Below are 24,025 nucleotides of genomic sequence, written 5' to 3'. Positions count from 1 at the left end.
AAGGGAAGAAGACACTTCAGGCCGAGGTACCATTTGGGGCAGGCCCACCCTGATCTCTCTAAACCACACAGACACACACAGGCTGACAGCTGGGCTCCCGGAGAGGTGCCAGGTATGGCATTTTGTGACAGAAGGTATGCACCAGCCCAGAGCACTCTTCTTTTCAAAGGTGCAACTGGCTGCCAAAGACAGGCAGACACAGCATGGCAGTCCCTGGAAAAAGGCAGCCCTGCCCTGGGCACACCAGAGGAACAGTTTCCCAGCACACAAGAGCAGGAATGCAGCCACCTGTGTTACATGACGCGCCCTCCCCTGGGCTAGGCTTTGAACTCCCAGAAGCTTTGAGCCAGGATTCCAGCAAGCAGCCCAACCACCCAGGCTTTCCCTCTAGTGCAGGTGCAAGACTGGGAGCAATCCTGTTCTGAGGTCCCGGGAGGAGCTGAGCTATCCCAGACACCTTCTTGCTCTCTGCTCATCATCTGACACACAGAATGCTCCAAACTTGGAAGTCCTCCAGGAAAGAAACCTAAGCTCATCCTCTACACAGCATCTGCACTACCAGAGACCCTGGGTAGGGATGTCAAGCAGTACAGCCAGATCCACCTAAGGCCACTCACCTTAAGGCATCCAGGGTGGATGATTTCATTGCAGATAGAGCACTCCATGAGCATGAGGTTAAACTTGCCGTCCTCCTCTTCCACGGTGTCTTCCTTCCCCGCCTCGCCACACACTAGGCACACGGCAGTGTGGGGCAGCACTGGCTGCAGAGCCGGGAGGGCACAAGACAAGTCAGTCAGAAGGGCACAGGTCACAGGCTGCCAGGAGATGTCAGAGAACCGGTCCAGGCACTGCCCTGCCCTCCTTCCTTCAAATACTTGGCAGGCCTCCACCTCCATGTGCCAGGTACTAGTCTATGTGCTGGGGACAGCACTGGACAGGACAGATAGAAATTGATCTCTTCCATCCTGAGCATACATTTCAGTGGAGGGAGGCAGGCAAGATGAACAACAGAGTATGTTAGATGATGACGAGGGATATGGAGACAAGTACAGCAAGGAGGGCAGGTCAGGGGAGGGTGGAAGGGGGGTCACTTTGAACACAGGGGTCAGGGACAGGCTCGCATCTGAGATAGACCCAGAGGATAAGTCGGCATGAATGGAGCCCAGATCTGTGGGGGCTGAGGCTGCATCTCACCAGCAGGTAGCAAAGCCTAATCCATGGACTCCAGAGTTCCCAGACCTTTACAGGGAGGTTGTGAGGTCTTCAGAATACTACCAAGAAGCTATCTGCCTTTTCCCTATGTTGACATTTGCACTGATGGTGCAAAAGCACTGGTGGGTGGGGTGCTGGCACCAGTCAGAACAGGGGCTCCAAACTGCACTGGCAACTACTTGGCTAGTCCTGGCCGCATTCACTAATAAGATCACCACTTTCATTTAAGAATGTCTTTGATGAAGCAGTACAAATGATTAATTTTATTGAAATTTTGACCCTTGATTATCTATCCTTTCAACATTATTCATGACAAAATAATCTGCATAAAGTACCACTGCCGCACACCAAACGACAATGGTTTATCTAAAGGAAACACACTCGTGTGACTAGGCTGTGAGCTGATCTGGCCACTCTCACCACATCATTTTACTTGAATGACTGATGAACCAACCAACCAACCACAACAAAAAAACATGGATATTGGCATTTTTTCTCAAAGACAAAACAAGTGAGCCTGTCACTTCCCGAAAAACACCTGAGGACATTTGCTGCAAATGGTAAAGAGTCAAATTTTCAGACAAAAATTAGCATTTTGGAAAACTTTCATTAGCCACCATGAGTTGAACAGCTTCCCAGTACTTAAAGGACTTTTCTGATGAAGTTGGTGGTGGTGGTAATAAACGTATTTTTTTTTTTTTACATTGTATAATGCTGTGTGCCAATATTTGGAAAATCTGTGTTAAGTCAGTGAGCCAGTATATTCTAAATGAGCTATTTGAGGGGCAAGAAGACTAATGGATTTCAATGTAACAGCATGAAAAGTTCATTGATACAGTTTAGATTCCAAATTGCAACTAACCTTTAAGAAACTGACAGTTGTTAAGTTCTGGTGGAGTATCAGAATATCCACCATTATCTGAAAAGACTTAAAATACTCCTCCCTTTTCCAACTACACATCTGTGTGAGGCCAGATTTTCTTCATATAGTTCCTCCAAAACAACATACCACAACAGAATGAATATATACAAGTATACATGAAAACCTACATCTTTTCTAATGAAGCAGATATGAAACAGATTTACAAAAACATAAACATAATGCTATTCTTCCTACTAATCATTCCTGGAAGTTGCAGTTACTTCTCATAAAAAGGTTATTTATGGGTTTCTAATTAATTTTAAATGAATCAAAAATATTTTTAAAATTTACTAGTTTTAATTTTGAATGCAGTAATATTAATAAGTGACTCAATGAAAGCTCTTTGGGGGTCCTCATAATTTTTAAGAGGGTAATAAAGGAGGTCCTGAGACCACGAGGTTTGAGAACTGATGTACTAGAACTGGTATCTCCTTGTGGATGGGGCCAGAGCCTTCCCTCTCCCTCACACATGCCCATCTCCCAGCACCCAGAATCCAGAGCAAATATAGTCCATTGTTATTAAACTGAATTAGAAGATTTTCAAATAAACTGGGATATACACTTTGCTGATAAGTGAAAATGTCTACACAAAGGCACAAACATTTGAGTTCAAATAAACAGAACACTGCAGGCAAGAGTCATCATTCATTCAACAAATACCTATTAAGCATCTGCTAAAGCTCAAAGTAAGCAACCAAAAGGGGAACAGTAACAAGACAGCTGCTCACTCGAGGTGATAAAGACAGAACACGCAGAAATCCTAAGAAAACACAGAAAGTCATGCACGAGTGTTATCGGAAGCAGCAGACGCTGGTTTCTGGAGGACCAGACAGGGAATCTGGGCTCCTACCGGCAGCAGAGAAGTGGGCAGCAGGAAAAGCCAAAGGGACTGCTGAGCAGCAGAGACCAACGTGAACAAGGACAGAGAAGCAAGACTAGATGTGCTGGGCAGCATGGAGCAGGCCAGGCCACCCAGGCAGGGGAACGCAGTGAGACCCCAGCTTGGGGAGCTTGGTGGGGACCAGGGTGGCCAGAAGCTGGTCTGTGATGGGGCAGGGTGGAGGCTACAACCTGACCCTATGGGAGATGGTGCTGGGTGGGGAGGGGACAAAGTCTGGGAGAGGCAGCAAAAGGCAGGCTGGCTGTGGGAAGTCAGAGACTGCCACACTGAGAAGGGTCTGGAAGACAGGCAGAACTGTGATTGCCTAGTGGTGGCTGAAGTGTGGCATGAGGTACCCCAGCAAAGTGGAGAGGCTGAAGAGTTAGATGGACCCTGAGGGTCAGGACAAGGTTCCATCTGCTATCAGTTCCAGAAGCCACATAAGGTTGGAGAGAAAAGACACACAAACATGGGGTTTCTTTCAGCTGACACTCCTTGTGCCAGCACCAGGCTAGGCACCAGAGCTACAAAGCACAGGTCAGACAGGATTCCTATAACTGGGCCTATGACACTGGCAGGGCTGGGACAGGTGGTGGAGAGCATGTGCACGTAAGGCTAAAGAGAAGTCCTGGGTTGCTGCCAACATACCAAGTGTTAAGTGACACTGTTCTCAAAAGCAAGAGTCCCTATACACACAACCTCTCTTAAATCCTGACAGAATGCAATGGGTCATATGGACCCTCATGCCAGAAAAACACACATACACATGTGCACACAGATAAAAATCTGTATTTAGTTTCAAGAGGGCTCTTCAAATTCTCTGAAATCCATTCAAATGGTCTGGGTACAAATAACAAAAACCCACACAGTAGAATCTAAAAACTGCACAGCGAAGGAAACCATCAACAGATTAATATTCATTAATGTCAACAGGGATTAATGTCCAGAATATATGAAGAACTCCTACAGCTCAACAACACAAACAATCCAGTTAAAAAATGGGCAAAGGACTCGAACAGACATTTCTCCAAAGAAGCTACACATGGCCAACAAACATGAAAAGATGTTAAACACCACTTATCATCACGGAAATGCAAATCAAAGCCACAATGAGATAGCCACTGTCAAGAGTGTGTTGGCAAGGATGTGGAGAAACTAGAGCCCCTGTGCCCTGTTGGTGGGCATGAAAAATGGAGCAGCCCCAGTGGAGAACAGTGTGGAGGGTCCTCAAACAATTAAAAATAGGACTACCATGTGATCCAGCAAGCCCACGTCCAGGTTATACCAAAAAGAATAAAAAACTGAATCTTGAAAAGGTATCTGCACACCCATGTTTACGGGAGCAGACTCGCAGCAGCCAAGAGGCAGAAGCAACTTAAATCTCCATTAACAGGTGAATTGATAAAGAAAATGCAGCATATACAGTTCACTCTTGAACAACACAGGGGTTAGGAGCACCGAATCCCTGCATGGTTGAAAATCTATGTAAAACTTTGACTTCCCCAAAACTTAAGTACTAATATTCTACTGTTGCCCAGAAGAAGTGTTACTGATAACATAAACAGAAATGCAACACATATTTTATATATGTATTTTGTACTGTAGTCTTACAATAAAGTTAGAAAAATGTTTTCTCAAATTGTCACCAATCTTCAAAAATTTTTCCAATATATTTGTTATAATAAAAATCCACATACAGGTGGATCCACCAAGTTCAAACCTGTGTTGTTCAACAGTCAACTGCACATATGTTAGAATATCATTCAGCCTTAAAAAGGAGGAATCCTGTCACATGCTACAATGTGGATGAACCTTGAGAACATTATGCTAAGCAAAATAAGCCAGTCACAGGAGAAATACTGTGTGATTCCACTTACAGGAGGTGTCTAAAGTAGTTACACTTGGAAAGAGAAAGCAGGAAAGTGGTTGCCATGGACTGGGGGAAGGGGAAAGAGGATTGTTCACAGATATAGGGTTTCCATTGGCAAGATAGAGTTTGGCACAACAGTGAGCGTATAGGTGATGTGATATTGTACACACACATGAAAATGGTTAAGATGGTAATCTTAGGTGTTTTTGACCACAATTTAGAAAAAAAGAAAGAAAACACAAAAACAAAAACACAAGCAATATGTGTGCAGAGAGAGAAGGGGAAAGCGCCCCAGGCTTGAAGGGCATCAGCAGCCAGGGAGAAAGGCTCACCCTGCCAGGCCCGGCTGCAGAGCCTGCCCAGAGCCGAGGAATCCCATCACTGCTGCTGAGCCTGCTTTCCCACAGGGGCAGAGAGAGACGTCACTATCCCCACAGGAAGTACCTAGGACCCTGGGAGCAGTGCCCCAGGGAAGGCAGAGTGTATAGATGTGTGCTGGGGATGCCTGGGCAGACCCCAGATGGTGCCAAATTGCCAGAGTCTAGGTCCACTGCCTCGTCCTAGGGCAAGACTGGAGGTGAGGCCAGGCTGGCCAGCCCAGGTCCCAGGGGCCATAAATCAGTCCTCTTTATCTTGGACAGCCCCCTTAGGAGAGGCATTGACCTTCCACCCAGACCTTTGACTTTGAAGGCAGGACAGGAAGGAAGGGAGGTCCTAGAACAGTCATGAACTGGACCATAAATGTTGGCAGCAGGGTCACAGACAGGACAGGCTGACATCTTTAATAGCAGAGACTTCAAAGTACTCAGTCATCTGGGGAAGGGAGTTCTAAGACCATCAGACTATGAAGAAAAGTAGCCTGAGCACATGGCAGGATGGCCCCACATCCTGCAACATGGATTTGAACGAAGCATGAGTCTGAGCCCCCTTCCTTACCACCAGGGAGCACCTGTTAGGTTCCTGTAGCTGGAGCATTCTTGTCAAGCAGAGGGACTGGACAGATGATCTGTTGTGGGGGCAGGTTGGCTCCGGACTCAGAGGAGCCCAGGGTCCCTGAGACGGGGCTGTGAGCCGACACACTCACCGCGATGCACTGCCGCATGATGCAGCTCTGCTTCATCCGCCCAGGGCCCCCAAACTTCTTCATGTCCTTGCAGAAGTGGCACTCTCCACACTCGGTCCGCAGGCAGGCCTCGCACTTGCGGCATCGCGTCCGGCGCCGGCGAGCTCCCGCCGTGGTCCGGTTGGTGGCCAACTTCACGGCGGAGGCTGGGCCCAGCTTGCCCTTGGGCCGGCCAACTGCCCGGTTCTGCAGGAGAACACAATAGCACCATGAAAGGCGGCCAAGCGGCCAGGCATGGCGCAGGCAGTGGTATGGCAAGGACCTCGCCAGTGCAGTCCTCAGACACTGATCTTACTGGATCCTTCAGAGGTGGTAAGATTAAAATGAGGTCATTAGGTGGCCCTTAGTCCACTATGACTGGTATCCCAAGAGGGGGAAATCTGCATGCAGACACCCACACAGAACACATTTGACTGGAGTGTGTACAAGCCACCCAGCATCAAGGAAGCCAACAAAAGCCAGGAGCTGGAGGGGGCAGGAGGGACCCACCCTGGAGCCTTGGGAGGGAGTACAGCCCTGCCCACAGCTTGATTTCAGGCTTCTGGCCCCGAGAACTGTGAGAATAGGCTTCTGTTGTTTTAAGCCCCCAATTTTGGGTACTTTATTATGGCAGCCCCCAGAAACAGAGAGCACCTGCTTCCTACAGCATCATGTCCTGGCTCAAGAGCCCCCAGGGTCTCTAGGCCTCAGGGGAGGCTGTCCACCTCAGACCAGACTGCAACTGAGCTTCTCCAGAAGGACCACACAGTCAGCCTCTGTTTGCTCTGCCAGGAACACAAACCCAGTCCCCAGTTCACTTGGCTAATGCCTACTTATCCCACAGGCCCTGGTTTACGTGCTGCTTTCCCCTCACCGCAGCCCTCCCCGCCACCCTGTTCCAGCTGCAGGATGCCCCTGTGGGTTCCCATCCCAGCACGCGTCATCCTGACTGTCCGCTCTCAGGGCCTTGCCTTCGAGAGAGGGCATTCAGTCAGGAAGGCAGCACCAAGGGTGCCTTGTCAACACTGTCCCTGGACAAGATGGTCTGCACACAGAAAGTGCTCAATACACCAAACCAACCAGAGGAGAATGGGACAGTAACCCTAAGGAAAACTGACTTCTGAGACCTCCTTTAAACGGGCTCCAAATGCTTCTTCGCCTACAACTCAGAAGGAAATAGTAGGATGACCAGAGAGCAGTGCTAAACATTGAGCCAGTCACAGGCCCTGCTGTGAGGTCCTTATATCCTGGCCACCAGCCCAAGCCTCTTGCAAAGCAGAGCAGGTGGTGGCACTCCTGGGCCAGCCGCTGGAAAACAGTCTGCAGGTCCCCTGTGCGCCCAGGACCAGGAGTGGGAAGGACCAGCGTGGCAGAGTGTTTGCTGTCTGAAGCACCCTTCTGCATAGTGTGAGTTTCCTCGAAGCGTCATCCCTCTGTCAGGAGACGCTCTACTCTCCCCCAACCTACCTGGCCTACCTGCAGCTGATGCTTCTTGCAGCCTCTTCTTGGCCAATCCAACAAGTTTTCAGTCCAGTTCCAGCCTTTCCATTTTACTGCTTGTCATACTTGGATCCTTAAGCAAAATCCTATCCTCTTGTTAGCTCCCAGGCCCAGAGGTGCAGTTCTTATGTACCAATACAGTGAAGAGAACCCCCTCCATCCCAGCACAGCAGGGGCTGCCTAAAAATGTACAACCCCATCAGGAAGTAAAGTAAAATCCCCTTTAGCGTGAATACAGCCTTGCCATCTGCAGGAGAGTGATCCTGAGGAAGGCCGAAAACTGCCCCCCCCCCCACACACACATACACACGCTTCCTGGTAAGGACACCTTAGTGACCCCCCTCAGACTTATTTTCGTAACGGCCTGCGGCATTCCAAAAAACCACAAAATGTCTGCCGCTGCAGCTCCCCGCTCTGGATGCCCCACTCCTCTGGACCCTTATCCGGCTCAGCCTGCTCTGAACCCAGAAAGCAAAGGGAGGCACTGGGCTCAGCTCCACTGGGTCCTCACGACCCCACCGTTCCCACAAAGCCATCCCAGACTCACTCAGCCATGCCACCCTCAGCTCTGGGGCAGCCCAGCAGTGGCCCCGTCACCAGGGAAGACCCGTGGGCAAGCTTACACACCAACCAGCTGCCTGGGGAATGCGCTGCTCCAACTAAGTTGCTCTTCCTGCCAGCAGCAAAGGGTCTTGCTGTCTGAAGCACCCTTCTGCATAGTGTGAGTTTCCTCAAAGCGTCATCCCTCTGTCAGGAGACGCTCTACTCTCCCCCAACCTACCTGGCCTACCTGCAGCTGATGCTTCTTGCAGCCTCCCACCAGTCCTTACATAACACCCCAAGAGGCCTGGTGTGCCCACTCACTGTGTACATGAAGAGCTCCACAGCAATAACACCACAAGAGGTATAAATCTGTCTCCACTGGCATCTGACAATTCAGGTCAGGTCTTGCTGCCGGAGGAGTAAAAACCAGACCTGTTTTCAGAGCCTTTGGATTTGACAGCAGTGACCAAGTGGACCACTGCCATCATCTTACATAGGACATCACCTAATTTTCCCAGTAAGAACCCTATGAGGGATGCCATTCCTCAGATGAGGAAACGAGCTAGAGGTGAAGTGATTTCCCTAACGTGACCAGCTGGCAGAGACTGCACATACCCCCAAGCTGCACTCTTGAGCACCATGAACTACAGCAGATGCGCAGGTGGCACAGCATGAGAGCCCCCAAGGCTCCTGGCCTGAGCAGGCGCCCTAGAAGGGGTTCACAGCTGGTGCCTGGACACCCATGGAAGGTTGGAAGCCAACAGGACATGCAGAGAAGAAATACATCTACTTCCAGAGAAAGAGAAACCAGGAAGACTTCTCTCTTCAAAGCATGTTAAGAATCAGATTCTACCCCATAAAGAGTACATGTCCTGCTACCAGCTCACTCTTCAAATCCCTGAAACATGGGGAATGAGGTGGGCAACTCTAAGCCAGAAAGGGCAGCACGTGTCCAACATCCAAGGTCAAAACAAGAGGGGAAAGGATCAAACTCTGACCTCTGGACAGGAGATTCTAAGGACCAGCTTCTTTAGTGAAGGACTGAAAAAAAAATTCCAGGAGTCCAAACACGGCTCTCACCTCCCACTCAGGACCGCCGGGTATAAATGGCTGCTGGGTGCCTCTGGCCTCACTGGCTACAGGGACAGCGCCTCACAGAAGCAAAAAAGTGGGGTTGATCCAGCCTGAGTCCCAGAGCCCATATGTGACTGAGACGAGCCCACCTTCTGGTGCTTTCCAAAGTACTTTTCCAACCTATGGAAAAAACAAATTCGCCTGGATCTTGATGGCAACTGAGACATCCTGGAAAATGACAAAGCAGATGACAGACAACGCCTCAAAAGGAGCTGTAAGGAGCCACTGTTTCCGAAGACCTCTCTAGCTGGTTGCCAAGTCAAGCTAGAAAAGCTGCTGCTGCCTTCAGCCTCGGGGCCCAGCTTTTGTAGGAAGTGGGTGCCAGCTGGCTTGTCAGGAGTCAACTGAGTAACACTTGAAAGGCAGGATCCTAAAAAAGGACACTGAGAAAATCAACAGGTAAGAAAGACATCGAGGGTCTCTATTAAGGTAAACAAGCCAAAGCCCTCTCTTTCTGGCATGAAACTTCTGTCCTCATCTCTCTTGGGTGATACCTGAAGATTCAAAACTCTGCACCCCACACTATCCTACCCTTGCCTCTGTGTACTCAAGAAACTCCCTAATGCTTTTTGTTAATTTCAGCATGAAATGTTCTTCTCAGCTAAAGGGAATGATGGCATCTGCTGACTTTCCTGTACAAAAGCAGCCTCCCCGACCCCAAGGCCACTGGTGGATTTTATCAGCCCAGGATCCATATCCTCAGCTCCATCTGGTTAGGAAAATCTTACATGTCCTCACACATAAACTATAGTATTCCAACACCTTTTCTCCACCAGCAACTCCCAAGCATCTTCCTTAAAGGGAGTATTGTTAGGGTAGTTAATTCATTCCACAAATATTTACTGAGTGCCTCCTATCTTATCACATCCTCTTCCCTAGGATATTCACAGACAGACCTCTTCAACTCTTCATCCCTAAAATACTGAGTTTAAAAGTACTTGGATTAACCTAAACTAATGAAATGACATCTCGTGTGCATGGACTGGAAGACTTAATACTGTTAAGATGGCAAAACTCCCCAAAGTTATCTACAGATTCAGTGCAGGCCCTATCAAAGCCCCAAGCTGGCTTTTTTGCAGAAATTGACAAGCTAATCCTAAAATTCTTGTGGATATGCTAGGGACCTGTAAAAGCCAAAACAATCTTGAAAATGAACAAAGTTGGAAGACTCACACTTCCTGACTTCAAAACTTACTACAAAGCTACAGAAAACAAGACAGTGTGGTACTAGCACAAAAACAGACATATCGATCGTACGATAGAATTTATAGAGTCCAGAAACAAACTTTCACAATATTTATGACCAGTTGATTTTCAACAAGTGTATCAAGACAATTCAGTGGAAGAAAAGAACAGTCTTTTTAACAAATGGTGCAGGGACAAATGGATAGCCACATGCAAAAGAATGAAGCTGGATCCTCTACCTCACACTATATACAAAAATTAACTCAAAAATGAATAAAAAACCTAAATATATGAGCTAAAACTATAAAACTGAAAATAAAACATAGGGGACAATTTTCATGGCCTTGGATTAGGCAATTATTTTTGGATAGGACCCCAAAAGCACAGGCAACAAAGGGAAAAAAAGAACCTGGACTTCAAAATTAAAACCTTTTGTGCTGCAAAGGGCACTGTCAAGTGAGAAAGCTCACAGAATGGGAGAAAGTATTTGCAAATCATACATCTGGTAAGGGGCTAGGATCCAGAATATGTTAAGAAGTCTAACAACTCAACAATTAATAAGCAAATATCCCAATTTTAAAAGGGTAGGTATTTCTCCAAAAAACATATACAAATGGGCAATAAGCACATGAAAAGATCCTCCACATCACTAGTCAACAAAGTATGTAATCTGCACTGGAGTCTCATTAACCTCTCACACATTCCCACCTACCCACCCACCCAAGTGTTTTCTGGTCTTTAGTTATGTACCAGATTCAATGCTGAGAGCTGGGACTACAGGTATGAGTAAGATGTATTCCCTACTCTCAGAGGCACTATAGTCTAGGAAAAAAAAGACATGTAACCATTTGAGCACAATGCAACATGATGGTGATGATGATATTAAAAGCTAACATTTGTTAATCACTCAATACTTGTATCAATAATGTATGAAATAGGAATTATCATCTCCAGTTAGAAATGAGGAAAGAGGCACAGCAGTTAAGTAACCTGCCCAGTGTCATACTGCCAGTAAATGAAAAGCTGAGATATGAAACCCTGGTGTGCTGACCCAGGAGCAATGCCTCATCACACTGGTTAAGGAGGTTGGAAAAAGTGTCAAAGACACAGGAGGTGGTGATTAAGGTGAGACTCAGAGGAAAAATAGGACTCTGCAGGCCAGGAGTAGGGGTGGAGCTAGGGAGTGAATGTTTAGGCAGAAGGAAGAGTAAGATAGAGATACACTACACGACACATTCAAGGGACAGCTGATAGGGCTGCTGGAGAACAGCCCTGAGATGGCACGAGCCTAATCCTGCAGGGCCTCGGGTGCCACCTTAGAGAAACAGTGGCCCCTGTGGAGCAGTTAAAAGACTTTACATGCAGGAGCAACATGATCGTATTCTGGCAACAGTGTGAGGAACAATTATCTTTAAAGCAGTGAGCAAGGTGAAAGGCCAGGAGATGAGCTGAGGATACTACAGGAGTCCAGGCTGAAGATCATGAAGGCTTGAAGCCACAGAAGGGATGACAAGGAATAGAGGACTCAGATGGTTCAGAAGGTGACACAGTTTTGGAAGGCATAGGAGGCTGACTGAACCTGGGAGAGGCAAAAAGGAAGAGTCCTGCAAGACTGAGGTTTCTGACTTGAACAACAGGAGAACACGGGACTTAGGACAGGGGAGAGAACAATGACTCCACCATGGAGACGTGGAATCAGTGACCCACAGGACATCCAAGGAAGGCAGGTGGCCAGCAGGCAGGAGGGACCAGAGCAAAGTTGCCCATCCAGGCATCAGCATGACAGAGTGTTAAACTAGTTCATCTGTGAGGCTGTCCGGGAAAAGGGGCAGAGTGAAAAACGGGTCCTCAACAGTACCTTCAAGACTAAAAACATTCAAAGACCAGGTGAGAAAGAGCAATCTGCTGCAGAAAGAGGGCAGAAAGGCCAGAAGAGCAGTGGGAGGTTGTGACTTCCCCAGCCAGGGAAGAGTTTCAAGAAGGGAGTAGGCCAGGGTTTCAACTCTCAAGAGTAGTCAGCGAGAAAAATAGTAAAACATGGTTGTACGTTTTTATAATTAAGACAGTTCCATGGGTTCCACCAAACTAAACCCTATTAGCAGCACAGTGACAGTGAACCCCACAAAGAGTAGCCATAGCCCAGCAAACAGCGAAGAATTCTTTGGTCATACTAGCTAGTTGCTTTCTACTGCCTAACACAGATTTATTTCAATGTTGTCTGTTCCCAAATCTTCACATATAATGGACATCCCAGGAAAAGCATTGTGGGCTCCTTAACACACACCTGTAGACTCCAGGGAGGGTTCTGGTTTGTTTATAAACTGAGGGTAAGAACCAAAACAATAAAAACACAAGAGCTGTCAGAAACCCAGGGGATGGGAGCACCTCTGGAGAATCTGAAGAAAGCTAAGAACCTTTTCCCAGGAAAATGCACACAGGCACAAAGTCAAAAAACTTTTGCATATAATTTCAGGAAGATTCAGGGACCCCCTGAATAACAGTGGTTATAACAGTGGTTAACAGCTGCATACATTTCTACGAGATTTTCTTCTTCAAAATTTCCTATTATTATTTATTATTTTAAACACAAAATAATCATTTTATAGTTTTTCTTAAAAAAGGAAAAGTTATTTTCACTTTAGAGATTTAAAAAAAAATAACCAAAATGGCACAAGAATTCTAACAGCCTTTCTTTAACGAGCATATCCTCAAACTGAAAAGCACAGCTAAAGAATTTTCCACCACATTCTGCACTGGAGAAGCAAATGAAGCCCACGAGGGAAGGTGCACTGGCAAAATGCATGCAAGGGGTCTCTTCTCATCCACCATCATCCCCTCGCTCCAACCCATAGGAGCGAGGCTGCAACATCAGGATCAGAGGAAACCCAGGGGAAGGTATGAGGTATGGGGCAGACAGGCCAGCCCAGCAGAACAGGCCTAAGGTAGCCTGATGCCACCACAACAGGTGACCAGCCTTGCGTAGGGAAGAGATTACAGCAAGACTTTTAAGGTGCAGTGGGTGAAACTCTGATGGGGTGGGAGTAAGGGGTTCAGTGCAGTCACAGGGATAGACTGGGCAACACTGACTTCCCAACAGGGCCTCCACTGAGTTCTTCCACACAGTAGGTTGGTGAGTATATCTGCATGCCCACACTCCAGACATCCACCCCTCCTTGAAGACTTCAAGAACAGTGAGGTCTAAAGCCTGCAAGCTGGAGACTCAGAAACTCTGACTCTCTTTTGGAAGACACAAATGCCTCTGTAGTCTTTCAAGGAAGCCACTCTTCTCAGGTCCAAGAAATCCCAAGGCTGAGAAAACTAGTGAGGAGAAGGTGAGGGGCTCAGGCAGCAGTGAGATGCAGTATGAGTGTTGGCAAATGCAGGGCCCTTAGTTGACAACCATCCTCTCTGTTGGGACTATTAGGAAAACCTACTTGTGCCTTGACCTGGCTTAAAGGTCCTCTCCCTCAAAACACCTGTGGGGGAAAAAAAATCATCTTAAAGAGAAAGCTGCGACCTCGAGAATTTCTGTTGCTTACAACTTTAGAAGTTCCACAACCAGGCTCACTGACTGGAGGAGGAGGAAAAACATGTAGGCACCGGGAGTACAGGAAGTCTCTTGATGGAAGTCTCTCTCAGGAGTGTCAGGTCCTGAAAATGTGTTTTTAAGCCCAGGGACATAAGAAGTTTTGTCTTACACACTGTCAACGATTATATCGACCATAGGCCATAGGTGTGGCCAAATTAAAAAACCAAAACAAAACAGGTAACAGAAACCTCAATCCTTAAACATCAAAGCACAGTCAACACTGAATACACGTGTCTTATAGATGACCAGTTGCAGAAAGGGTAACTGTGGGCTGGGGTTAGGCAGATCCAAACTGAACTGAAAATTTTAAACCAAGAGTTGAGGTGTGAATCAAGAAGCAACAACTGAGAACCATAATCCTGAGATGCTACTGATTTGATAAAAGTTCCAAGCCAAAACCACCTGGGTCGTCTCTGAGTTTATCCATTCCGTAAGACCTTATAAGACCTCACACATGTGCCTAAAAAATATCCGGCGAAAGAAGACAGTAATTTCGTCTGTTAGATAAATTGTACCACACATATTAAGCGGCTTTAAGTGCGTACAGTGCTTCCTCAATCACCCCTTACGGAAAGGAAAAGGCGTTCATACATTTCGGCCTTAACATTCCGAAACATCTTTATTACACTGATGAAATGCACCCAGGATTATGAATAAGCATCTTATCCACCTAGTCCAATGCCCACATAATTCAACCCCCCCCCCCAATGCTTAATTCCTTGGGCAAAAGTCTACCTAGCCTGCGTCCTATTTCAAATATTATACTTCGCAAAACCTCAACTTTCTGCCCCACTTCCTAAACACTAGAATCTTCCGGAGTAGATTGACGCCGTAAACACACCCTGGGCTTTGTTTTATACAGATTCCAACCCCCACCCCGGTCCCAAGAGAGGTTGCTTTTCCTTCTAAATCCAAGCGAGGCCGAGCACTGCCATCTGGGGTCACGGCTTCCTCTGCCCGCCGCTCGCGGACTCGCCGGGTTCCGGATTCCCCGCGCCGCCGGGCCGAGCTCGAGCCCTTCCTGTCTCCGGGTGCCCACGGTAGCCGGCGGGCGCACGGCGCCCAGACAAAAGCTCGGGCTGCGGGCCCACGGGCAGCGCCGCCCTCCAGCCCCGAAGCCGCGGTCCCGGTGCAACTTTGCAAACAGAAAGGAGGGAGGCGCCGGCGCCCGCAGGTCAGGGTGCGCCCGGGAGGCCGGCACGCGCGTGGGCCGCGGGCGAGGGCTCGAGGGAGGGAGAGACGCGCCCCGACCGCCTGCTCTGGCGCCCGCAACTTGCTCCAGGCTGTGGCCAGCGCCCGGCAGGGCCCTCCCGACGGCGAGGCCCACATTGTCCCCGCGCGCGGCCCGCGACCGTCGCGCACGGCCGCTCGCACACGCCCCCTGCACGGCCGGCTGAGGGCCCGCCGCCTCCCGGCGGCCGCCGGCCTGCAGCGCTCCTCCACGCCCCGCTCGGGCCCGGCCCTGGCGGCCCCACCGGCGGCGACTGCAAAACTTTCTCATCACGGCGGCAGCACCGTTGCGGCCGCCCCGGGCGCGTCAGTCTGTCGGCCGGGAGGTCGGGCTGGAGGGTCCCTCCCTCAGCCCCACCCCGGGCCACCGACCTGGTCCGGCTCCGATTCATAGTCGTCGTCCTCGGCGCTCACGGACATGGCCATGGCTCATGGTGGGCCCAGGCTCGCGCGCGCTGACATGGCTGGAGGAGCAGCAGCGCCGCCGCCGCCGCCGCCGCCGCCCGCCCGGAGCAGGCTCGGTTCTCCCTGGCTAGGGCTCGGGCCCCGCTGCCGCGAGGAGGGCGCCGCGCTGCGCGCCTTGCACACCCGCACGGGAGGGGGCGGGGAGGGGCCGACGCGGGGAAGGCCAGGGTGCTCATGCATATGCATGAGGCGAGCCAGGAAGGGGCTGGCCCCCCGGGCCGGCGGGCCAATGACGCAGCCGCGGCGCTCCGGCCGCACACAAAGGGAGCCGGGCCTGCGGTGACACGGGGGCGGGCCCGCCAAGGGCGGCCCTTCGCGGCCGGAGCGCGGGGACTGGGACTGCGTGGGGGCGTGCCCGCGCCCCGCCCGGCCCGCGCGCCGAGGGATGCACATGGGTGGCTGCACGCCGCTGCCGCTCTAACAGGAAATGCACGCCAGACCTGGGGTGGGGTCTTTTGTGTGGTCCTGCGGAGCGACTCGCGGAAGACCCGGGGCGCACGGGCCAAGAGGGGCGGTCCTGAAAGCGACGTCGGGCAGCGGTACCTGAGCCCCCGGCAGCGGGCTCACGGGCTCTCGGGTTTGCACACGTTCTAGGACCAGGACCTGATGCCCACGAACGCGGGTGTCCAGTACTCGGAGCTTGCAGGCCGGCTGCCTGGATACGTTTTGGGGGCCCAATTCCCCGGACGCGGGCATTTGGGCAGGGCTGGTCCCCTGATGATGCCCTCTTTGTCCTGCGCTTTGCCTTCCCAGGTGAAGGGAGAGTCAGGGTGAAACGTAGGCTGGTGCAAGCGGGAGTTCGGATCCAGCCGCCTGACTTGGAGGCTGCCCGAGGGCGCCCTGAATGCACTCTGCTCCGAGGCAGGCTCCCGTACCACCCTCTTGGACGGGAAGCCCTCTCTTCCTGCGGTGCCCAGGAGCCAGTCTTAGAGGGGGTGAGGGCGCTGGGGCATTTATGTCAGCAGCCCTTCCTCTGAAGGAGAAGTTCTGACCGTTAGCTAGAGTGATCAATGCTGGTATAAGCACCAAAACCATAGGTAAACTCAAGCTAATGAGATGGATGACCTTAACTGGGCAGCTGGCATACTTATCACCTGACTAGGAGTCCAAGGTGGACCTAGACATGCATACCTGTACCTGCTCAGGTTCTTCATCTGTAAAATGGAAGGTTTGCCTAATAGAGGCATGGGTAACCCCCTGTAAAGAGATCAGAGTCTTTCCCAAGAAAAAGCCCATTAATTGTGAAATCTGGTGATCAACTCTGCAATTCTCTCCAACTATTCATGTGCAGGCCACCAGCCACAAAATCTACCGTGAGAACAGAGGGGACCCACAGGCAGGTCACGGCCTCGGCTTTCAAGGAAGGCAGAATGTGTGGCAGACAGCTTGTATATAAGACTTCTAGTAGGGAGTCAGCAGGTGAGAATAAACAGGGATGTGAGTTTAACTGAGTGGATTTTAAAGTCTGTCTGAAACAAGGTACCTCGTTACCACAGTAGGTAGCACATCAGTCTCATAAAGTCTGTCTGAAACTATACACCCACTGACAACTATGGGAAAAAGTTCTAGCAGACTGGCTCTTTACTGAAACATATCTATCCTGAGTTTCCTTCTTCCCCTCTTAGGTTTTTCACAATTCACTCACAGTTAACAACCAAAACAAAAAGCAAAAAATAAATCACCACCACCACCACCACCACCACCACATCACTCCACCCCAAAGGTCTCAGCTTTTAAAGAGCTACCTTAATGGACCGAAATTTATGTCTACTGATCTCTTCTAAGGGGCTACTCCACCCAGCAGGAAGCCTTTAAAAGAAAGGAGAGGTTGATAAAATGCACATCATGCTTTCACTCATTGTAATTGGTCAAAACTGCAAGGGTACAGAGATAACCCAAACAACACAATAAACCCCTAAAGATATGGAAGCAGCACTCTTTCTCAAAGATCTCTACTGTTACATAGCAGGGGTGGGAGATTATTTAGGCTTGTCTTTGGGCTGATTTATTTTGGGAACTCTCAAAAGCTCACTTCTTTATTTAAGGAAGTAAAAAGACACAGTTCTCATTTATATGGCTTAAGAAGAGAGGGAAAGTATAGATAAAAAGAAGCTGTTGCTAACACAAACTTCCTTCCGTAACCATTTTTGAGCTCACCAGACCCCCTAACTTCACAAGTGAAGAAATGAAGGCCCCAAGAAAATTAGGAAGTAGCTCTCAGGCCCAGGGTCCCTTATGTAACATCATCCAGAGTTCCTCTCTACGGGTCCAGGCAATAAGAGCAGCTAATATTTACTAAGCATGGTTGAAGGGCTAGAAGCCCCGTGAGATACGCACTGTTGTTTACCCATTTTACAGATGAGGAGACTAAGGCACACAGCAGCTAAGAAATGAACAGAACTGGATGTGAACCCACAGACAGTTGGAGCTCAGAGCCTGGGCTATTAATCACATCACTCCAATGCCTCATGCCAGAAACAAGAGAGGAGGATGCCAATTATATGGGTATAATAATCCAAGTGATAAACTCAGATTTATGGAGAAAAAACTGTCCCTTATTAAATATTGCAAATTCTGTATTCTTGGTTCAAATCCAATTTCAAGGTAGGTTTTGGTAACCAAACTGCTTTCTGACTGATCTGCCAGGAGCCAACTGTGGACGCAGGAAACCAGGATCAAGATATGATGTGGCCACAGGTTCTCTCCAAATGCCAAGATGGCACCTGCCAGCCACTTTTCTAACACTTCTTAAAAATTCCTCTTCTGACACTTGCAAAGAACTTCTTACTGGTCCACTTCCTTAGATCAAGTTTCCTTTAGCTAACTGATACACACTATTATCCAACACTTGTTTTTATTAACAGTGTGCTGGACTGTATATAAAATACATTATGCCAGCTCTTGCTCAGTAAAACTGCCACCTTAACACTTGGTGTTTACAGTGATCCTAAGGACAGAACACTCTCTTGGTTCCACCTACCCAAGGCTTACATGCTGAGAAAGAGCTCCCCAAAGCTCATCCCCTCAGGACAGGTGGTGCTTGCCCTGAGCCAGGAGGATCCAGAACTTTCACCAAGTGGTGAAGAAATAAACAAAAACAAGTTGGAAAAAAACAAAAACAAGTGGAAGACAAGTCCACATGGGCCACAGTTGGCACCCACTCCCCTGCTTTCTGAGTGTCATTTAATTTTCTGGTTGGTCTGCCTATCACAGATCATGAGACACATCAGGAATGAACCCCTATGTGCTGAGAGATTCTGCCCAGACTTAGCCACCTTAGGGTACTGTCAATTGCGCCAGGACAAGTTAGGCAGTGAGCTAACGTATAAGGAGTGCTAAGGTTCTCTCTATTCCCACTTCCAGGAACAGGAGGGACCAACTGGGCAAGTGTCCCCTGAACTCTAGTCTTCCCTAGGGTGCAGGTCCCTCCCGCATGTGGCCCCTTTCCTTGTGCCCATATTACAAAAGGCATGGCTAAAGCTTGGAAGTGTTATTTTCCAGAGAGTCAGGGCAGAGAAAGTGAATGGATTCTGTGTCCAGACTAGTAACTGGCTGGCATGCTCTTGAGACAATGTACACCATTTGTAAACGTGCCCCTACGGAGGGAACAGAAATGACAGAGCAGGCATGCAAAGGGCCGCTTCCTAATGCAAGTAATAATTTATGCTTAATGGTACGATTCTTTTACCATTTGTCTCTCTGTTCTTCAATAGGTTTTTCCTCTTTAATGCAAAAGGAGGTCTTTGGGGCAGTTATTTTTCCAATAAAATGTAAATAAGAGGAATTTTTGCATCGCGCCACATAGCAACTTAGGACTGATTCCAGGGTTGCCTGGATAAAACTATGGTTCAAAGAGTGACTGTATGACAAGGGCTGCAATGATTTCTGTTAAGGAAATTACTGCTGTTATTTAATTGTTTTTGATTTTCTCCCTGGAGAGTCATTCCACAGGCATTTAAAACCACATATATTCATCATATGGGCCCTTTAAACAGACTGAGCTTTCTAGTAAATGGGTTCCTTGCCTTACATTGTCTCCTTACATCACCAAAATCAACCAATAAATATGTACCTTCACTGGAAGATTTGTGGCTGTGCACAGGATTTTTTTTAATTGACTAATTTAACAGGTGACTGATTGGCATTGATCTGAGAAATGTTCCCCCACCATCCACACCATTTCCAACTCATTCGCTGACCTTGGAAGTAACTTTTCCTCTCTATTCATTTCCCTACAAAAATCCAGGCTAAATCTGAGCAGCGCAGACAATTCAGAAGCAGCAAATGGGTTCTTTATCAGCCTGCACCCCAGCTCCAGGAAATATGTGGGGCTAAAAATACATAAAATGCCAGCAAAATTCCAGCCTACAATCAGGACTTTTGTCATTTAAGAAGGTTTTTCTTAACAAGACCAAATCTCCCCCTAGGTTTCCTTCCTAAGCAGAGCACCATCACATTATCTATCTGCCACCTTCCCAAGAAAGACCTCGGACATAAAGAAAGAAACAGGGCATAAACTTCTGTGGAACTCAGAATCAAAAGGAAAGACCAAATCCAAAGATTGGGGATAATAAAGCAGACAGTAAAGAGGCAAAAAATGAGCAAATTATATTTACCATTAATAGCAGCTCTGTTCATAGTAGCCAAAATGTGGAAACAACGCAAATCCCATTCATTGGTGAATGGGTAAACAGACTGTGGCATATCCAGAGAGAGAGAGAGAGAGAGAGAGAGAAAGTGTGTGTGTGTGTCCCATATCCCCACCCCCACCACCTCTGACCATTGGCCATCACTTAAAAATGATCTCATCTCAGTTACTATTCTTGAAAGGTAACCTGGTTAGGAAATGTAAACTCTGGGGCATGTTAAAACTAACCAAACTCAAGAGATAGTTGAATCACCTCTTAAAGAGCTGCTAAGTCACTGCGGAGGTCTGAGGGGTTCTGACAGTACTTTAATGCTTTTCCCTCTGGGATGCTTGACAAATGCAAATGTGCACTAGCCAGTGTGGCTGGGAGGAGGGCTGGGAAAACACACACATACACATATACATACACACTTTGACTGCTGCCATGCACCTCTCTTCATCTACCATTCTCACTTTTCTTTAAAAATGACTCCTCTCCAGCAGGCCAATTTGCCTCTAAAAAGCCCTATGGATCTATGAAAATCCATGCATTTATCATGACACTCAAAACAGAAAAGGCCTGACAAAACTCTGTCACCATCTGAAGCTGTCATTAAACCAACTCTTCATTTTGAAAATCGGTATTTAAACAGAAAGAATTGAGTGCCTATGTTGCCTTTTCAGGAGAGACTTCATTTAAGAGTAGCCCCAATGGATGAGCGAAAGTTCTGCAAAATAAAATAATACCAGCTCAGTGATGTATGTCAACTATTTCTCAACAAAAGGGCAGAGGGGTGAGGGTTGGAAATCCTAGTTAATTCACATGGGGGAGATGACATACTTCCAAATCTCATTTTCATCTCCTGATAAAATTATTGATATAGGAAAGAATGACCAACTAGTACTGAAACCATCAGTGAATGGTGGAAGGAAGCAAGGAGGCAAGGGTCCAACATATCCCCTTCCAGATTATTCTTTGGAGGAAAGAGAGATGCACATAACTGAATAATGGGGGAATCAGACCACTGTCACCTGAATCCATAACCTATAACATATAACTCTAATCTAACCAAGCCTTTAGATCAAATTTCTAATTATAGAAATTATAAGAGAGGGGGAGAAAAAGCTGAATGACACCACAAGGAAGCAATCAAATACATAAAGTGTGATATTCTGCAGGACACACAGTTCTACTTTCTCTACAAATCAATGTCCTAAGAATGCCCTGAGAAAGAGAAAATTAAGAACAGATTCAATGTGTAGTCCTGGAGGCTGGTTTGGACAAAGCAGCTATAACAGATGATTTGGAAAATCTGAACATGATCAGGCATTAGGTGGTATTAAGGAATTGTAAATTTTGTTAGGTATAAGACTTATTTTGGTTGTGTGGAAAAGAATCTTCTTTTTCAGAGATGTAAACCTAAGTATTTAGGGGTAGAATATCACAATGTCCATAATTTACTAAAGAATATTTCAGCATAAAAAATAAAGTGAATTAAAAAGGAATAGCACCCACCACTTTACACCCAAAAGGATGGCTATGATCAAAAAAAAACAAAAAACAGAAAATAACAAGTGTTGGCAAGGATGTGGAGAAACTGGAGCCCTTGTGTACTGTTGCTGGGAATGTAAAATGGTACAGCCACTATGAAAAATAGTATGGCAGTTCCTCACAAAATTAAACATATAATTACCATATGCAATTCCATTGCTCAGTATACAACTGAATAGGAAGTAAGGATTTGAAAGATGTTTGTTTATACACCCATGTTCACGGCAGCATTACTCAAAATAGTTAAAGGTGGAAGCAACCCAAGCATCCATTGACAGATGAATGGATAAACAAAATGTGGTGTACACATACAATGAATGGAATATTATTGAGCCTTAAAAAGGAAGGAAATCCTGTCACATGCTACAATGTGGATGTTATGCTAAGTGAAATAAGGACATTATGCTAAGTGAAATAAGCCCATCACAAAAAGACAAATACTGTGTGATTCCACTTATATGACATACTTAGGGTGGTCAGAATCAGAGAGACAGAAAGTAGAACAGTGGTTCCCAGGGGCTGGGTGGAGAGGGAGCAATGGAGAGTTAGTGTTCAAAGGGCACAATCTCAGTTTCAGATGATTAAAAAGTTCTGGAGATGGATGGTGATGATGTTTGCATAACAATGTCAATGTACTTAATGCCACTTAATCGTACACCTAAAAATAGTTGAAGTAGTCAATTTTATGTTATGTTTCCCACACTTTAACAAAATGTGATGAAAATAAATAAAATATAAAGAAATAAACAGTACCCTTCCCCAGAAGAATCAATCCAATAATCAGAAACATTCAAACCAAGTTTCCTCACTTCCTCACCCAGCCTCCTCCTGCCATCTTGTCGCATAAACATTAATGAAGAGAGAAATGAATCTAAATAGCCAAAAAAAAATCGTAATAATAATACTTTTCTTCATAAGTGAGATTACCTCTGAACTCCTGCCAAGTGCTTTGCTGTTTGGTCATTTACATTCACTGGTGGAGAAGGTCAGTGGTTTAGAGCAGGTTTTACTATAGTTTCACTTCCCACCTACTTTCTTGTGTATAATTAAGGTTCCCTTTGTCCCAACAAATACACTTGTCCTTCCCACCTTTATAACAAGAAGCAAAGTTAAACAATGCAAATATTTCACCTGTATGCACCTCATCATACCTCTTTTTTCTCTAGATCACCTAAATTTGAAGAACAGAATTATCTGACAACATCATTTGGTTGCACACACATCTATCTTTCTAACAAAGCCAAATTATACCGGGGCAATGTCAATGATCAAGTGTCCTTCTTTAAAATGGGAAATATATTATAACATTTGACAAAAAGAGAAGTCTGAAGGATAGGCCATTGTTCCAGAAATAAAACCATGATAATGGCAAGTAATCACTTACACTGCCTGCCTGGCTCTCCAATTACCAAAGGCAAGAGCGGGTAATATCTCAATTGCTTTCCAAGAATTTGTCTGTGGCATTATTAACACAGACAGCTGAGCAGGTTATCAGTCTAAGAAAGAAATTCTGGGTTGCAGACTTTAATTAGAGGTTATTTCAGCTGAATACTGTCTTCAAGCTCCAACAAAGTGTCTAAAATGATGCAGATGATGGCTGAAAAATTCTAGGTGAGATAAGGTCTTTCTACGTCCAGGGGGATAAAGGTGCAATGCTGAAACTGGAGGGACAAAAGAGTCTGGAGAGGGAGTATCAAGGAGCCCTTCTTAGTGCTCTTCTACTAGCCTTCTTTCAACAGTTGGCCAAAACTGGACACAAAAGTTAAAGGACAAAACCTCATTCTCACCAAAGAGGACTCAGAGTCATTTGGAGAGCAGAGACTCTCTTTGGAATACAGTGTCATCTTTTAGAAGCTCTGGGAAAATCTTGCTACTGATCATTCAACAAACATTTTCTGGGCCTTGCTCTCTGGGAGTGATCTTGCAGGACAAGAAAAAAAAAAAAACAGACAAGGAAGAAATCAGTTAAGATGAGTTCCAGTCTCAAGAAGCTAGTGGAAGCTTAGGACTGATATGCAACAAAATGCAGGATAGCCGGTGGACATCCAGTGGAAAGAGAAATCAGGGGAGAAATCAATTGGGATCTTGGCAGGAAATGAACGGTACCCTGGCACCTTCATACCAGGTCATGGAAGAGTTTAACAGAGACTAGATTTACAGAGCCTAAGTAGGGTTAGGGAAACCAACAGGCCACAGTGATACACCCCAGGCCCA

The 24,025-nt window shown here is 47.1% G+C and overlaps 1 protein-coding gene across 12 annotated transcripts in view; it reads right to left on the bottom strand.

Annotated features, from left to right (window-relative positions):
* KDM2B (lysine demethylase 2B) overlaps positions 1–24,025 on the bottom strand; it is a 113,119-nt gene that overhangs the window by 11,450 nt on the left and 77,644 nt on the right. For all 12 annotated transcript variants that reach the window (XM_037014084.2, XM_017649359.3, XM_037014085.2 and 9 more), the window contains 2 exons: positions 5,969–6,193; positions 618–761 (listed from right to left, as the gene is read on the bottom strand). In XM_037014084.2, the coding sequence (XP_036869979.1) occupies positions 618–761; positions 5,969–6,193 (369 nt within the window). The remainder of the gene's footprint in view (positions 1–617; positions 762–5,968; positions 6,194–24,025) is intronic.

Source organism: Manis javanica, chromosome 15 (genome assembly GCF_040802235.1).
Source record: "Manis javanica isolate MJ-LG chromosome 15, MJ_LKY, whole genome shotgun sequence".
Classification (NCBI taxonomy): Eukaryota; Metazoa; Chordata; class Mammalia; order Pholidota; family Manidae; genus Manis; species Manis javanica.
The sequence above is the reverse complement of the archived record's forward strand: the minus strand, read 5'-3'. Positions and strand labels throughout refer to the sequence as shown.